At 42.5% G+C, this 18440-nt stretch overlaps 1 protein-coding gene across 12 annotated transcripts in view; it reads left to right on the top strand.

Moving 5' to 3' along the window:
- The window catches only part of TLE1 (TLE family member 1, transcriptional corepressor), a 104804-nt gene that overhangs the window by 36213 nt on the left and 50151 nt on the right, over positions 1–18440 (top strand). For 7 of the 12 annotated variants that reach the window (XM_055349822.2, XM_019034003.4, XM_004048167.5 and 4 more), the window contains one exon: positions 17925–18129. The exons of 2 other annotated variants lie outside the window; for them this stretch is intronic. In XM_055349822.2, the coding sequence (XP_055205797.1) occupies positions 17925–18129 (205 nt within the window). The remainder of the gene's footprint in view (positions 1–17924; positions 18130–18440) is intronic. 3 more of the 12 variants (XM_055349825.2, XM_055349819.2, XM_019034001.4) reach the window with 1 other exon arrangement.

Below are 18440 nucleotides of genomic sequence, written 5' to 3'. Positions count from 1 at the left end.
ATTTCTTATTAATTGGATGGCTTTACGTGTGTGTGTGTGTGTGTGTGTGTGTGTGTGTGTGTGTGTCTTAACGTCGACCTATTTGATAAGGGTGGGAGGAAGAGAGGAAGAGACTTGGGGTGTGCTAAGGTATATGGAGGAAGAGGGCTTAGCATAAGGAAGATGACAGGAGAAGCATTTTAGGAGGGGACAAAAAATAAATCTATTAATTAAAAAAATTCTTTTTAAACAGACCGGGGTCTTGGTATTTTGCCTAGTCTGGCCTGGAACTCAAGTGATCCTCCTGCCTTAGCCTCCTGAGTAGCTGGGTCCAAAGGCAGGCACCCCCTTGCCCAGCCCTAAATCTACTTTTAAGTGGGAAAATAAATGTAGTTCATCCTGTGACACCTAAACCACCCTTGCTTCATTAGTCTAGTAAAAGCTTTAGGTTAGAATTTTAAATACTTTCCTCACTTCTGTCTTACAATGTAAGATCACAATGAGGTCAAAATGGGTCTCTGAATTATCATTTCATTTAGTTATCTTTGCTTTTTGCCTTTTGCTTTCTTGGGTATTCGAACCTATATAACTGTTGGCTCTTGTTCTTTCTTGTGCCTCTTTCATGAATTTTTAAGTCACACACCAATGAAAAGAGTGCTCTCTTGCCATGAAAGAAGTGTTAATTGTCTGCCCTAATGCTCCCTGGCTTTTCACCGGGGTTCTGCTCTCCTCTGTTGAGTTCAGTTAGTGCTCCGTGCTAGCCACTGGTTGTCAATCACAAGTCATTTGCTCTGCATTAATGAATCTGGTGAACCGTGCATTCCATCCCCTGCATGAGTTCATCCCCCGCCCCCTACTGCAGGACCTGGGACGGTTCTCATGTGTTCGTCCCCTTCCAGACTAAGCCAAAGAAGGAGCTGAAACAAGGGACCGTCCTTTCTGATTTTATTCATATGTGAGTGCCTTGAGCAGATTCAAATCACTCATTTATCAATTTATGTTAATTGCTTGTGAGATGATGCCCTGCTGGTCTTTATAGTTCCCTCAGACACTTTGTAATGATAATTAGACATGCTGCTGTACGGATTAAGAGTGCCATAGTCCAATGACGGCCACAGACAATGGAACCAGTTAATCCATCAGGGCTTAAAATTACATCCCAACTGGAGATGGAGAAAAAACATAAGAGCCAAGGAGGATTAAAGAATGAGCCTCAGCTTGAAAACTCTCCTTTCATCAGTTTCTCAATTGCAGATCTGCAGTTGAGTTGTCTGTGGTAAGCTATTGGCAGTCAATTAGGCGAAATAAACTAGGAGGGTGACCTTCATTTCCTTTTAATAGCTTTTTCCTCCCTGAAATGGGGAGCTTCAGTGGATTTTCAGCTTAAATTTTATTCAAGCTGCTTTATTACACTTGACAGCTTAGCTCTGCATAAACAATTCTCCCTCCTCTTCCCCCCAGATCCAGGCACTGCCTTCCCCCTCCTTCAGTATCGCATTTTTGACTGTTACTTAGTGGGCTCTCTAATCACATTCAACAAAAAACACAATTACATCTGCATTTGTCTGCTGCCTTCTGTACCCTTTTCTTGTGTAATGAATTGCTTTATTTCAGAGATCAAATCAAATATTCACTGGTACTTTCTCATGTACTGTGTTTGATTAGCAAAGACTAATAGTGAATTGTACTTGTAGCTCAAGCACAGAATTTTTTCACCCAAATGAATGAGGATGGAAAAGCCTGTTTTGATTAAAAGAAAACATATGCAAAGCAGTTCTCAAGTACCCAGTTAAACTTTGTGGAACATGTTTGTTTTCTGATAGACTCTACATTACGACATATAATTTCATGATGGTAAAACTCTGACGTTTAAATTCTCAAAGGCACCGCCCAGGTCTTGTGAATCTCCTTTGCATCTACACTTTAGGAAGGAGGAAATCGCATTAACCAGATGTTCATAGGTAATACCCATTTTGAGCTGAATCACAGAATAAAAATAGCAGATCTTTTTAGAAGGGCAAATGAATTTCTAATTTTACGAATGGCTTTAGTACAGGAAAAATGTTGTGGAGGTTATTATAAAGGCAGGTTAGCTCTGGATGCCTTGGCAACAGTAAACCAAAGTGGTGAATCAGGCGCAATGCAAGCGAGACTTGCGCCCATTGTGTGTCTTGGGCATACTGGCATGTGCGGTTTTTATCATTGTAATTTTTGGATTAGTATATGAATTTATGTCCGAAGGCTCTTTTCAGGTTTGTAGTGATCAATAATTATCCCACACCTTAAGTTTCATGCTGTGGCATATGCTTGATTTTTGCCTGAAAGGAATTGTGTGCGTTCTGGAAAATCGAAGTAGCATAAAATTGGGTTGACAATTCAGTGGACCTTTGCACCCCTTCATTGAACATGCAGTGTGTCAACCTGTCTCCCCAGAGGGGAGGAGGTACCGGGAGACTGTCTGTTCCTACAAGCAGCAGCTGCGTGCAGAGTAAATGCAGCCTGGTTTGATAGCAGCTGTCAGTATTGTTCAGGGGCCGACTTAGGGTAAAGAACAATGGGAGAGGCCACGCTCTTAGTCTGCATCCACTTTCAGGCTAAGAAAAGAAATAGTAATTTAACGGTTTAGACATCTATTACAAGTGTGAAAGATCATGAAAGAGTACCCTTTAAAATGCAAATGAGCCGAAACATTCTCATTCCCTTTAAGGTACAATCAAGGAGCTTTACTTCTTGCTTGACAGGGCTAAAGATATTTCTCTTTATCAAACCTGGAAAAAGTAAATCATCTCAAGGACATCCAGCTTCTAGGTTAGTTCAAGGTGTGTCTTGGGCCTGTGGGTGCTCTTTGAGGAGACAGAGAGAGGTTGTATTTTTTCTGTGCTTGTTGAGTGAATTAACAGTCCCCATTTCTCACCAGCATAGAAATTGTAGTTCTCCTGTCTGACAAAAAATACTGAATTTTAATTCTTTCTCACCATAGCACCTGCCTTCAACTTACATAGAGTATCGGTATTTAAGAAAAATAAGCTTCTTAGGTATTTGATACTGGAGAGACTATTGAAATATTTTTGTAGACCTTTTTTTAAACAGCTTCGACAGCAAATTTGATGACTGGCAGAATAATAACTACAGCCCTACTTTTTGACTGTTGCTTCTTACCAATTCTTTTCCTATTAAATGTATTGTAGTCTTGTCACAATGAAAAGGATAATTTATAGTGCAAAGGTGTACAAAATATGTACAAGGTTTATTTGGTTTGACACACAGCTCACTTAGGCCTTAGAAAACAAGTCGCATTGTGGGAGGGGAACTTACTCATTTGAGACCTTGAGTTTTTAGATCAGGATCGTTTTTACACCATAAGCAACATTTTTGTTTGTTTTTTAAAATTTCTATTAAGAATGATCAAAACAAAATTGGTTATTAAATGTTGTAACATCTTATTTGTGGAATGGCTAATGGCTGCCTGAATGCAGGGATAATTGATTGAAAGATTCTTCAAGACCACTTCTCCACTTTATTATTTGGGGAGTTTGGAACTAAAAGCTCTCTTCTACCTGCTCTGATAGATATTGAATAATTGATTTCAGTTGGGATTGGGATTTTAAATAATTATTGTTCTCTTTACATCACAGATAATCGAGGGATAATATAGAGAGATACATATCTGTACACACATATATTTGTTTTTTTCAGTTGATGTATAATTGTAATATAGTGAAATGCACAGCTTGATTTTTGATACCTGTGTATCAAACACATTCCACAATAAGGGGGTGGTTTCCAGGACCCCAGTGAATTCCCTTATTCTTACAGTTTTTCCCCTTCTCCTAAAGAAAGATATTTGCTTTTTTTTCTTTCTTTCTTTTGGCATGTGAAAGAAGAGCTAAAGATGCTTGGGTTTTTTTTTTTTTTTTGGAGACAGAGTGTTACTCTGTAACCCAGGCTGGAGTGCAGTGGTTTGATCTCGGCTCACTGCAACCTCTGCCTCCCAGGGTTCAAGTGATTCTCCTGCCTCAGCCGCCCGAGTAGCTGGGATTACAGGCATGCACCGCCATACCCAGCTAATTTTTGTATTTTTAGTAGAGACAGGGTTTCACCATGTTGGCCAAGCTGGTCTTGAACTCCCAAACTTAGGTGATCCACCCGCCTCAGCCTCCCAAAGTGTTGGGATTACAGGTGCAAGCCACCGTGCCTGCCCATAAAGATGGTTGTTTTTTTAACTGAAAAGTTAAAAAAGAATGAGCTAATTGCATTTTTAAAAATATTAATAGTAAACAATGGCACAGTTGTATATTTTATTTCTAACCACCTGTTGGTCCATTTCATGGTGTTTTTGGTAATCCACATAGGAATATTTACATTGTGTTGCCTTGGACAAAGCATGGGCCTTGGGATCAGATGGACTTGGGGAGGATGCTTAGCTGCCATCTATTAGCTTTATGACCTCATATAGTCAGTTAACCTCTATCAATGTCCCCTATCTGTAGATGGTAATACCATCTACCTTCCCAGCCTTTGTGGGGATAAGACCCTGGCTGGCAGCCTTCCCTGAACATGTGGTCCTGACTCCTTGAACCGCAGTTTTGTCTGTCTGGTTTCCCTAAGTGCTTGTAGCAGATCTGTGTGTCCAGTTGGTCAAGTCCTGGTCGGTGGTGGTTGTGCCAAGCAGCAGTGCACCTCCTCCTTTGTCTTTAGTGGTTACAGGGATGTGGGTGTTTGAGATTAGACCCAGCCAGATGCTTTGCTCCTGCCATTAAGTTGTTGTGCATGAATGACTTTTAATAAGGAAACAATAGTGAAAAAGGATGGCCATTTAGCTTTTGATGTGCAAACTTAAGTTTGGGGAACAGATGGAGACAGAATTGAGAGCAAAAACGTGAAGACATCATTGGCTTCCTTACCTAACACAAAGAATAAGGCAGATAGTGTCATTGTTGGCACAAGAGGTTATAGGAATCATTCTGATAAAATTGGGAGGGAAGAGAGAGTTAGAAGACATCGTCAGATGACCAGTGGGGACTGTCCTTCCCGTCCACAAAATGCCAGGTTTCTATTTGTGGCCTCAGAGCTGACAGTTGGGTGCCAGAAAATTTGAGCAGTTACCCATAGTAATGCCTGTGAACTTTAGGAGATCAAGAAATTTGAGTTTGTTTACATATAACCTATGCATAAGAGAAAAAAAAAAACATGAAATTCGGGTTTAGGCAACCTCATTTTTCTTTCTCACTTATTTGGATGTAGTCTGACTTATTTTTCATGAACATAACCTTGGTCAAGGCATATGGGGCTTATATGGGAATCTGTTTATTGGTCAGATTTCTATATTCCTTCTCCATAGGCAAATATCTGATTTTGTATATTTTAAAACAACTTAGTATAAAATTAAAAATAAGTCTAGGGTATTTTGTGATGTCTGACTAGATGTTTTTGTGTAGGGGATGGCTGTGAATTCAAACTCCTAAAACATTTGTAGAAGGAGCCTGTCTATCCCTAAGAGATGAGTTGTAGACCTAAAGGGCTCTCCACTGTTGCATGAGATGATTGGTTTAAGGATTAGTAAAATGTTGGATTATTTTTCTCCTTTGGCTATAGCTGTCAGCTATCTATGGGATTGTAGTGTGTGAAGTTTAAGAGGATGAGGTTAGCCTCTTATTCTTATGAGTATGTGGTTAATCCCTGGAAAGCCATCAGTAACCCAGCTGTAAGTTTCTTTATAAAACAAATTCTCCCTAGGAGAATAATGCATATCCTGCTACCGAGAGAAGACTAAATAGCTACAACAAACATGGATCTTCTAGCTCTACTAACTTGTATTTAGTGACGTACTCTCTACTTAAATTCCAACAGTCTAGCCCTTTTATTAAATTTCCGAAGGGAAAGAGCAATATTGCAAAGAAGTCTTCGCAGCCCATTTCTCCTTTGGTTAAGTTTGTTTGTTTGTTTTTACTGAGAGCACAACTAGGCGCCTGACAAATGCAGAACTTTTCCTCAGTGTCCGGATTATTGTCATCATGCTTTGTAGTTATTAGAAAAGTGTCGAAGCATTTACTTTTTAATTTCCCCACATATTTCTTTCCTTTTTTAAAAAAATTTTAATTTAAGTTCCGGGATACATGTACAGGATGTGCAGGTTTGTTTCATAGGTTAACGTGTGCTGTGGTTGCTGCGCCTATCAACCCACCCACATAGTTTCCTGTGATTTTTACTTGATTCCCTGGAATAAAGCATTATATATTCTTCATTTTTCCAGAAGGAGAAAAAAGCTTCAGAATAGAAAATAGAATACCCCATTATAGGAGTTACACCTGTGTATTTTTAAATTTTTTGTTTTTGTGTATACTAGGTGTATATATTTATGAGGTACAGGAGATGTTTTGATGCAGGCATGCAGTGTTTAATAAACACATCATAAGAATGGGGTATCTATCCCCTCAAGCATTTATTTTTATTTTATTTTATTTTATTTTTTTGGAGACAGAGTTTCACTCTTGTTGCCCAGGCTGGAGTGCAGTGGCTTGATCTCAGCTCACCACAGCCTCTGCCTCCTGGGTTCAAGCGGTTCTCCTGCCTCAGCCTCCCGAGGAGCTTGGATTATAGGCATGTGCCACCACGCCTGGCTAATTTTGTATTTTTAGTAGAGACGAGGTTTCTCCGTGTTGGCCAGGCTGGTCTGGAACTCCTGACCTCAGGTGATCCACCCATCTTGGCCTCTCAAAGTGCTGGGATTATAGGTGTGAGCCACCAGACCCGGTAAGCATTTATCTTTTGTGTTACAATCTAATGACACTCTTTTAGTTATTTTAAAATTACAGTTGAATTATTATTACTATTGTTTGGTTTTTTTGGAGACGGAGTTTCTCTCTTGTTGCCCAGGCTGGAGTGCAATGGCGCGATCTTGGCGCTCACTGCAACCTCTGCCTCCCGGGTTAAGCGATTCTTCTGCCTCAGCCTCCCCTCCCAAGTAGCTGGGATTACAGACATGCGCCACCATGCCTGGCTAATTTTGTATTTTTAGTACAGACAGGGTTTCTCCATGTTGGTCAGGCTGGTCTGGAACTCCTGACCTCAGGTGATCCACCTGCCTTGGCCTCCCAAAGTGCTGGGATTACTGACGTGAGGCACCGCACCCAGCCTATTGTGTGTTATTTTTAAAATAGAGATATGATACATATACCATCAAATTCACCTTTTTTTTTTTTTTTTTTGAGACAGTGTCTCACTCTATCACCCAGGCTGGAGTGCAGTGTGCAATGGTGCGATCTCGGCTCACTGCAACCTCCGCTTCCTGGGTTCAAACAATTCTCCTGCCTCAGCCTCCCAAGTAATTGGGATTACAGGCACACACCACCACGCCTGGCTAATTTTTGCATTTTTAATAGAGATGGGGTTTCACCATATTTGGCCAGGCTGTTCTCAAACTCCCGACCTCAGGTGATTCACCTGTCTCTGCCTCCCAAAGTTCTGGGATTACAGGCATGAGTCACTGCACCTGGCCAAATTCACCTTTTTTAAAGCATACACTTCTGTGGTTTTTAGCATATTCACATTGCTGTACAACCATCACGACTATAAAATTTTTCTAGAACATTTTTGTCACCCTGTAAAGAAACTCCGTATTCATTACCATTTATTCTTCATGCCTCCTCCCCTAACCTCTGGCTGCTACCAATGTGCTTATCCATCTCTATGAATTTGCCTATTCTGGACATTTCATATGAATGGAATCATATAATATGTAGCCTTGTATGCCTGGCTTCTTTTACTTAGCATGTTTTCAAGGTTTATCCATGTTGTCGTATGCACCAGTATTTTAGTCCTTTCTATTGACAATTTCATCAATATACTACAGTTGCTTATTCATTCATAAGTTGATGGATATTTAGGTTATTTCCACTGATTGGCTATTATGAATAATGCTGCTATGAACGTTTGTGTACAGGTTTTTGTGTGGGCATGTTTTCTCTTGGATTTGTCTCTGGGATTAGAATCACTGGGTCTATGGTAACTTTTTGAGCAACAGCCAGACTGTTTTCCAAAGCGGCTGCATCATTTTACATTCCCACAATAGCGTACGAGAATTCCAGTTTCTCTACATGATCTCTGGCATTTCCTGTCCATCTTTTTTATTCTCCGCATCCTAATGGGTGTGAGGCAGCATCTCCCGTTTTTGATTTGCATTTTCCTGATGGCTGATGATGTTGAACATCTTTTCAACCAAAACCTGTATAGTTTTTGTAGTGGATCCACCTTCACATGGCTTGTCATAGCCTTAATGGCCTTCCGGGGAAATGGGATGAGCAAGGCAGTGGTCATGCAGGAGGAGTTGGCCTGTGTGGATTAGCTGAAATGGAGAAAGAATAAAGACAGGCCAGGCATGGTGGCTCACACATGTAATCCCAGCACTTTGGGAGGCCAAGGCAGGAGGATTGCTTGAGCTCAGGCATTGGACACCAGCCTGGGCAACATAGCAAGACTTTTTTTCCAGTGAAAATCAAGAAAATTAGCTGAGTGTGGTGGTGCGTGCCTGTAGTCCCAGCTACTCAGGAGGTTGAGGTGGGAGGATTGCTTGAGTCTGGGACTTCAAGGCTGCAATGAGATAAAATCATGCCACTGTATCCCACCTGGGTGACCAAATGAGACCCTGTCTCTAAGAAAACAAAACAAAGGGCGGGGCGCGGTGGCTCATGCCTGTAATCCCAGCACTTTGGGAGGCTGAGGTGGGCGGATCACCTGAGTTTGGGAGTTCCAGACCAGCCTGACCAACATGGAGAAACCCCATCTCTACTAAAAATGCAAAATTAGCCTGGCGTGGTGGCACATGCCTGTAACCCCAGCTACTCAGGAGGCTGAGGCAGGAGAATCGCTTGAACCCAGGAGGTGGAGGTTGCCGTGAGCCGAGATCGCACCACTGTACTCCAGCCTGGGCAACGAGAGCGAAACTCTGTCAAAAAAAAACAAAAAACAAAAAACAAACACACCACAAAGTACCATTTTAGCAAATTTCAAGTATACAATACCGTATTATTAACTATAGTCACCGTGTTGTACCTTGGAAATCCAGATCTTCTTTATCTTGGGTAACTGAAACCTTGTACCCTTTGACCAATTGCTCCTCATTTTCCCCTACCCCACAAGGCAGCCGCCATTCTACTCTCTGCTTCTGTGAGTTGTACTCTTAGATTCCACATAGAAGGGAGATTATGCATTATTTGTCTTTCTGAATCTGCTTATTTCACTTAGCCTACTGTCCTGCAGATCTGCCCATGTTGTCATAAGTGGTAGGATTTTCTTCTTTTTCAAGGCTGAATGGTATTCCATTGTGTTTATATGTACCACATTTTCTTTATCTGTTCATCCATCAACAGACATTTGGGTTGTTCGGTATCTTGGCTCTCGTGATAGCACTGCAGTGGTCATGGATTGCAGATGTATCTTTGATAAACTGATTTCATTTTCTCTCTCTTTCTTTCTTTCCTTTCTTTCCTTTCTTTTCTTTCATTTTTTGAGATGGAGTCTCACTCTGTCACCCAGGCTGGAGTGCAGTGGCACCGTGTTGGCTCACTGCAACCTCTATCTCTTGGGTTCAAGCAGTTCTCCTGCCTCAGCCTCCAGAGTAGCTGGGATTATAGGCACCCACCACCATGCCTGGCTAATTTTTTTTTTTTAAGTAGAGACGGGGTTTCACCATGTTGGCCAGGCTGGTCTCGAACTCCTGACCTCAGGTGATCCACCTGCTTCGGCCTCCCAAAGGCTGGGATTACAGGCATGAGCCACTGTGCCCGGACCCCGGACCCCAATTTCATTTTCTTTAGATATATACCCAGAAGTGGGATTGCTGGATCATGTACAGATTGAGCAGCCCTAATTCTCAGCCAGTAAGAATATTGCAAATATTTAAAAATCTGAAAAAAATCCAGAATCCAAACATTGCTGGTCCCAAGCACTTCAGAAAAGGGATAATTAACCTTTTTGAGAAAGTAGTTCTATTTTTAACTTTTTGAGAAACCTCTATACTGTTGTTTTGCATCAGGGCTGTACCAATTTACATTCCTAAGAACAGTGTACAAAGGTTTCCTTTTCTCCACACCATCACTAACACATATCTTTGTCTTTTTGTTACCCACCATCTCAGCGGGTTTGAGGTGACATTTCTTTCTTTCTTTCTTTTTTTTTGGAGATGGAGTTTTGCTCTTGTTGCCCAGGCTGGAGTGCAATGGCGCGATCTCCGCTTACTGCAACCTCTGCCTCCCAGGTTCAAGCAATTCTCCTGCCTCAACCTCCTGAGTAGCTGGGATTGCAGGCATGCGCCACCACACCTGGCTAATTTTGTATTTTTAGTAGACACTGGGTTTCTCCATGTTGGTTGGGCTGGTCTCAAACTCCCAAACTCAGGTGATCCGTCCACCTCGGCCTCCCGAAGTGCTGGGATTACAGGCGTGAGCCACTGCGCCCAGCCTGAGGTGATATTTCATTGTGGCTCTGATTTGCGTTTCCTTCATGATTAATGATATTGAGCATTTTTTTGTATATCTGTTGGCCATTTGTATGTCTTCTTTGAGAAATGTCTGTTCAGGAGGTCCTTTGCCCATTTTTAAATTAGGATACTTATTTTTTTATTTTTGTACTATTGAGTTTTTTGGATGTTAACCTCTTATTTGAGGTATGGTTTGCAAATATTTTCTCCCATTCCTTAGGTTGCCCATGCATCATTTTCTGTGTGCTCCTGCATTGAGATGGGGCCTTTAGTGGGTTGTTATTTTAGTTTTTGTTATTGTCTTCAAGTGGCTGGAGAATTCTTGGCCCCATAAGCAGTTTCTCCCTGTTTATCACCCTTGCCCCTCTTTACGTGAGAGGCCATTCACATAATGGGAGGTTTTGCGATAACTCCTGCAGTAGCATCCTTGATGTTTTCTGCTGCCAGACAGCTCTTTTCCACGTGTTTACGTAGCATACCAGTTTTCTTCTTCTTTATTTTTATTTATTTATTTATTTATTTATTTATTTATTTATTTATTTATTTATTTATTTTGCTGTCTCCCAAGATAGGAATTGAGTGTTTTAAAGAACAGGGAAATAGCAGAAATCAAGGAAGAGTGATTTGGAGAGAACTGTCAACAAATGCTCCTTTTCACGTTTTTGTCCCCTTAAAAGAAAGTGTTTAAATACCGGGTGCTATAAATGCCACTTACTGTCACTCTTAGCATCAGAGGTGCCACTTAGGGGCATGGTTTTAGTTTGGATTGGGTTAAGTCTGTGATTTTTTATGACATAGTTTTTCTTGGGGTTACAGAGCGGGTGAAGTTTCAGAAATTAAAGTTGATTCCATGGTTGGTGGTAAGGAGCTTAGTTTCCGGTCAGGAGAAGGTGGGCATTGGCCTGTGTTTTCATACTGGGTGTCCTTCCCAGTTGTTAGAGGCTACAACAACATTGTGATAAGCCATGTGCTGTGACTGTGTGTAGAAACTATACCATTACAGTAACACTCTGAATGTAAACAGCAAAGTCAGTTTCATTATAGTAATATAATTGACCCAAGCTGCACTAAGTAAAATGTGAATTAAAATTCTCAATGCGTGGCTGTTGTTTGACATGGATGAGATCGCTTTATTCCTTGTGGGTTTTCGGTATCATTAACTCAGGGTTTGGCATTTGTTTTATTTGTCTCACTCTCAGCCTATTCAAATGATTTTGGTTAGAGCAAGTGCACTGATCTCTTTATCCCCAAATCTGAACGTTTGTCATTCCCTTTAGGGCCCCAGAACACCAGTATGTAAAATTTCCCAGTGTAGTCCTTTCTCAAATTGCTTTGTAAAATACAAGGATTTTTTTTTTTTTAATTTTTGAAATTGTTAGTGGAATCAGCTTAAGAAAGCAGATGTTCATTTTTTTGTGTTGTGACAGGGTACTCAGATGGCGATGAAGGGACAGTGAATGTGATTGAATGTTGAACAGTATTTTTATTTTTTAAACAAGAATTTGGCAAGTCATTTAGCATACAAGAACATGAATTCTAATTAATGGCACAGAATCTCAGCTTAGGTCTAAATTCGAGTCAGTGAACCTTAGCACTGTTGACATTTTGGGCAGGATAATTCTCTGTGGTGAGGGCTGTCCGGTGCATTGTAGGATGTTCACAGCATCCTTGGCCTTCACCCATTAGATGCACCAGTAGCATTCTTTTCCCTCCCCCGCAGTGACCTCCACACATGGCCATATGTCCCTGAAGCAGGGAGGGGAGGGGTGTCAAAATTGGTTCTGCTTGAGAACCAGTGGTCTAGAATCATAGCCTGAGAAACCAGCTATATTGCTAGAAACTGTCATTGCTTATCAAAAATGCTTTTTCTCGGCTGGGCGCGGTGGTTCATGCCTGTAATCCCAGCACTTTGGGAGGCCGAGGTGGGCTGATCATTCGAAGTCAGGAGTTCGAGACTAGCCTGGCCAACATGGCAAAACCCCATCTCTACTAAAAATACAAAAATTAGCTGGGTCTGGTGGTGCTCACCTGTAATCCCAGCTACTATGGAGGCTGAGGCACAAGAATAGCTTGAACCCGGGAGGTGGAGGTTGCAGTGAGCCGAGATTGCACCACTACACTCCAGCCTGGGCGACAGAGCGAGACTGTCTCAAAAAAAAAAAAAAAAACGAAAAAACAAAAAACTTTTACTAATCACTTTACAAACTTTTTCATGTGTGTTCTGTGTTGTATAAATCTACAAGCATTTTGACTTTTAAGCAAATTTCCTAATTAAACTAATGCCTAGATAGAAGAATAAATTTCCTCATCCTTCCTGTCATGTTGAAAAAAACATCTTGCAGTTTTCGAAATGATAGGGGCAGGTTTTGGTTAGAGAGGACAGATGCAGGCCAGCTATGGTAGCTTACACTTGTAATCTAGCACTTTGGAAGGCCGAGGCAGGAGGATTGCTTGAAGCCAGGAGTTCTAGACCAGCCTGCGCAACATAGTGAGACCCCATCTGTGTAAAAAAAATTAGCCAAGCTGTGGCCAGGCACAGTGGCCCACACCTGTAATCCCAGCACTTTGGGAGCCTGAGGCAGGAGGATTGCTTGAAAACAGGAGTTCCAGACCAGTCTGGGCAACATGGTGAGACCCCATCTCTATAAAAAAAAATTAGCCAAGTGTAGTGGTGCACACCTCTAGTCCTAGCTAAGTATGTACTTAGGAGCCTGAGGTGAGAGGATTGTTTGAGCCCAGGCATTTGAGCTGCAGTGAGCCATGATTGCACTGCTGCACTCCAGCCTGGGTAACAGAGTGAGACTTTGCTTCAAAAAAAATGCATGTATCGGCTGGTGTGGTGGCGCACGCTTGTAATCTCAGCACTTTGGGAGGCCGGAGTGGGAGGATCACTTGAGGTCAGGAGTTCCAGACCAGCCTGGCCAATGTGGTAAAACCTCATCTCTACTAAAAATACAAAAATTAGCTGGGCGTGGTGGTGTGCACCTGGAATCCCAGCTATTTGGCTGGCTGAGGCAGGAGAATCGCTTGAACCCAGAAGGAGGAGATTGTAGTGAGCCAAGATTGCGCCACTGTACTCCAGCCTGGGCGACAGTGAAGACTCTGTCTCAAAAAAAGAAAAGTGTGCATAAATTCTCCTGATCGGCAGAGCTATTGGGTTTTGGCTATATAGTAGTATCAGTATCACTTTTTCCTAAAATATATTCAAGTAGCATCCATACTTTTTCCTTTTGTTGAAGGTGATAAGTACAAGATTGTCTCAGGTAAGCCTTGTTGAGAAAAAATGGGCTTCCAAAGACAGATGGGACAGAGGAGCGCTGTCCTTTTGGAGATAGCTGTTTTACTCTTCTAGATTTGGCCCCTCTACTCATTTAAATAAATATGTTATCTCAGAAATGACACTTTGTGTTTATAATGTTAAGCATCTACTTCTGAGAAAAGCCAGAGCCAACACTGTTAGGCTTGATTCTTCTTGACGTGCTTCTTTGGAAGAGAGCTGGGGGCAAGGGATAGTGTCCTTTTGCAGATGTAGGACAGGCATTGAGAAGGGGAGGGGGACAGGAGATGGTACTCATGCAGTCTAAGCGTGAACTCCCCTGTCACTGCCATTAGGCCTGTTGGTGAGGGTGGATTTGTCTCTGTGTATGTAGTATCAGGTGTTCTCAAGAGCATCTGGTTAGCTGAGCAGTGGGGGAAATGCGAAGTCTCAGTAGAGAATGACTTTGCCCTTTTCCTTTCTTATTCTGGAGAACATGATTGAGCTGCTGGGGTTACAGGAGAAATCTTGTCCTAGGAAACAAAAGGTTTGTAGCCCTCATTCTGGCTCTGAGCCCTGTAGCAAGCCTCTTGGCTTTGAGCCAGTATCATCTGTGAAATGGGTAGGTATCATGATACCTACCCTCCCTGCCTCAGATGTGTTCCAAGCTTGTGCCAGACGATGGACACTTAGATATTATCTAGGAGCACTGCCCTGCAGAAACAAGAAGTCGAATATGAGGTGGAGTGGCCACATTTCCTAGAATCACGACATCTTCAGCAGTTGTGATCCATTTGATTGTTACTTAGTACTCCTTTCAATTTGATAGGATTTTGCTTAAAAAAAAAAAAAAAAAAAAAAAAGAACCTTTTATTGTAGCCAAGCAATGGATGGAAGAACCCAGTTACCTCTAATAACAGACAGTGAGCTGTTTGTTCAGGGGACCTAGAAGGTCAGATTAGGGTAGAGGTGGAAGTTACCTGTGGCCAGTTAGGCTGTTGAATGTTGCTGTTGATAGATATTAGTCAAACTGTTGGGTTTAACCACAAAAGTTTGCTTCACAGCTGTGGCAAAGCCCCATTATGTAAGCCATCACCTCTTCACAGTAAGATACCAGAATCTGCTACCCAGTTCATCTTTTTTTTTTTTGGAGACTGAGTCTCACTCTTGTCACCCGGGCTGGAGTGCAGTGGCACGATCTCAGCTCACTACAGCCTCTGCTTTCCAGGTTCAAGCGATTCTCTCACCTCAGCCTTTCAAGTAGCTGGGATTTTACAGGCATGCACCACCACGCCCGGCTAATTTGTATATTTTTAGTAGAGACAGGGTTTCACTATGTTGGTCAGGCTGGTCTCAAACTCCTGACCTCAAGTGTTCCACCCGCCTCAGCCTCCCAAAGTGCTGGGATCACAGGCATGATCCACCTTCCCCAGCTTTCTTTCTGAAAGCTAGCTTGGATTTATGGGAGGGGAAATCTTTTTTTTTCTTTTTTCTTTTTTTCTTTTTTTTTTTTTTTTTGAGACGGAGTCTCACTCTGTCGTCCAGGCTGGAGTACAGTGGCGTGATCTCAGCTGACTGCAACCTCTGCCACTCGGGTTCAAATGATTCTCCTGCCTCAGCCTCCCCAGTAGCTGGGATTACAGGCATCCGCCACCACACCTGGCTAATTTTTGTATTTTTAGTAGAGACGGGGTTTCACCATCTTGGCCAGGCTGGTCTTGAACTCCTGACCTCGTGATCCACTTGCCTTGGGCTCCCAAAGTGTTGGGATTATGGGGGTGAGCCACTGTGCCTGGCCGGAAATCTTTACTTTGTTAGTATCTAAATATTACCAGAGTATGTTTGGTCTGACATAAGAATCCCACCTCTGAAGTCATCTTCTGGTGACTCCATTCTAGATTTTTAGGGGAGTGGGGAAAGCAGGGAGAGGGGTGAGAGGGTGACATCCTCCACCCTGTAGTTAGATTCCTTCCCCTCTGCTTAGCCTCTCTCATCTTCTTTTAATTAGTGCCGTGCTTAATTACCCGCTGCACTTGCTTGTGTATGCATCATTGCATGCCCCCCCCCCCCGAAGCCTGACATAGCTCTTACTCTCCAAGTAATGATAGTAATTGCTGGTAGGGCAGTCCTGTTCCTCATCCTTCTCCAAGCACATCTCTTATGGCAGGTGTCTAGTTCCTAATTAAGTGCTAATGAGCATGCCTAGTGGACCGTGATGCCACTGCAAGCTTCTTCAGTTTTATGTCTCACTATTGCCAAGCTCTTAAAAGGTGACAGAGCAAGAATTAGTGTCTTTGGGATGACAGGAAGGTGATTTTATGCATAAAGAAATTGTTATTATGATCTCAAATGGTGAATGAGTAGTTTATACTTTCCAAGAATGCTATGAATGCTGCCTGTTCTGACCTCATCTCCTTTTCCATTTTGCTTCTAATTAGAACCATGCTCTCTTTGAAAAGAATGAAAGTTTATAAAGATGGTTGGCTGGCTCTTAGACATTTTTATTTGTTTATTTTTAAATAGAGATGGAATCTCCCTATGTTGCCCAGGCTGGTCTCAAACTCTTGGGCTGCAGTGATCTTCCTGCCTTGGCCTCCAAAGTGTTGGGATTATAGGATTATAGTGAGCCACTGTGCCTGACCCTAAACATTTTTAGAAAAGTTGGAGTGCTTGAAAATTCATTGTAAAATTTCCACAGACACTGATTTCTGGCCTTAAGATGGTGTTTTCTCTAACTTTTGAGGCTGGGAACTGTGTTTGGGATTCCGTTAAAAATCAGTGGGCTGGGTAGAAATGACTGAAGATCTGGCATGAAGATTTAATATATTCAGTGCACGCAAAGGGATAATAAATAAAATGAGTAATTGAGTCCCAAGGAAGTGAGCACGAATCAGAATCTGGAGAATTTTCTAACATTACACCTTAGAAATTGAGCCTTAATCGTTTTTACTGTCTCATCAAAAATAAGTTTTATATTGGACAGCTGAAATGTGGCCAGATTCATGGTACAGGGGCCATTTCTTGGATACTTTTTCATTTCATACAATGTGCTTTTAAATATAATGTATAAGAACAATGATACTGTGTAATGAGAACAGACTTAGAACTTCTGGAATGGGTTAAGCAATGGGGGCAAAGTGCAGTCATGGAAAAGGCATTTGGGAACGGGGGCTTGGCTCGCTGGCTGGAGTCCCACACATAAGTGCTTTCCTCATCCACGGTCCTACCCATTCTAGGTCTCAGTATTTTCATCAGTCACAATGAAAGAGTGGGTTTGAGTTGTGGAGCTTGGTAGGAAGGAAAGGATAAACAAAGTTTCGTTTCTAATGTTTCCTCCAGCGGCCACAAGCCTGGCTCCCTGAGATCCTCTCCCCTGTCTATGGCAGCATGGTAAACAGCAGCCTTAAGAGTGGCTCCTGTACTGACTGCAGTCCCCTCTTGCCTAGGGATAGAGTTTCAGCAATTTAGTCAATGCCTTTGAGCCTTCATTCCTTCTGGGAAATGGGAATTGCAATACTTCCTCACAGTACTGAGAGGGATCGATGGAATAAGGGGGCATAAGTGCCTGGGTGGTGCATGAGACACCCACCCAGATTACTGGGTCTTCCTTTCCAAATTCTGTTCCTTAGTGATAGTATTTTGGTTTCGTCTCATCATACTACTGTGGTAAGTCAATGCAAGGGTGTAGGGTGAAATGGAGTTACCTGGTGACAGGTTGAGAGTATGGCTACTATATTGTGGGATGCATCCCCACCCCCATTTTAAACCCTCTGAAAACAGCGTGTGTCTGAAAATCTGTGGCATCTTAGATTCAGTGACATGCTGGATCTCATCCCTGGAGGCGCATAAAGACAGAACTAGCTCATGTTTACTTACTGATGTAGCCAGCCTTGCTTAATAATAAACAGCTCCCCTCTCGGAGTGAGTGATACCAGAAAGTGACAGTGTAGATATGAGGATTATATTTTGGGAAGGTGGGAGAGGTAATTGAGCAAGTGAAAGCTTTTGATGAACTGAAAGCACTAATCGCATTTTTTCCCCTTTCCTCCCTCTCTTTCTTGGCTCCTTTTGTGTGTTTGTTGAACCTCCTGTTCTGTTTCCGCCTTCCCCTCCTGTCATGTCTGTTTTCCCCTGGATGCCGCCTCCATCGCCATCACTGTCACCACTACCTCCTCCTCCTCCTCCTCCTTTTTCTCTCACCACCACCAACAGCAGCAGCAGTTGCAAGCTCAGCATCTTTCTCATGGCCACGGACCCCCAGTTCCCCTTACGCCTCATCCTTCGGGACTTCAGCCTCCTGGAATCCCGCCCCTCGGGGGCAGTGCCGGCCTTCTTGCGCTGTCTAGTGCTCTGAGTGGGCAGTCTCACTTGGCAATAAAAGATGACAAGAAGCACCACGATGCAGAGCACCACAGAGGTGAGAGGCCGGGCAAGCCAGATTAGGACTTTGTCCTCATACTCTTACAGTGCTGCAAAGTTGTGTGCATCGCTAAAGAGAGCCCCAACCTATACAGAGAGCAAACAATGAGATAAGAGGAACTGTCGCAAAGCTTTCCACTGAAACACAGGTCACCCTGGAAGTTTGCAGGGTTTGCTGTGGGCATCTGTAGATTTCTCGATCTCGTTAGATTGCAGGCATCTTGACATCTTGGCAACTGCCTAGTTAATGCCAGTGGCCTGTACCATATTATGGAAAACTGTTAACTGCTTAATTGGGTAATTTTCAAA

Source organism: Gorilla gorilla, chromosome 13 (genome assembly GCF_029281585.2).
Source record: "Gorilla gorilla gorilla isolate KB3781 chromosome 13, NHGRI_mGorGor1-v2.1_pri, whole genome shotgun sequence".
Taxonomy (NCBI): domain Eukaryota; kingdom Metazoa; phylum Chordata; class Mammalia; order Primates; family Hominidae; genus Gorilla; species Gorilla gorilla.
The sequence above is the reverse complement of the archived record's forward strand: the minus strand, read 5'-3'. Positions and strand labels throughout refer to the sequence as shown.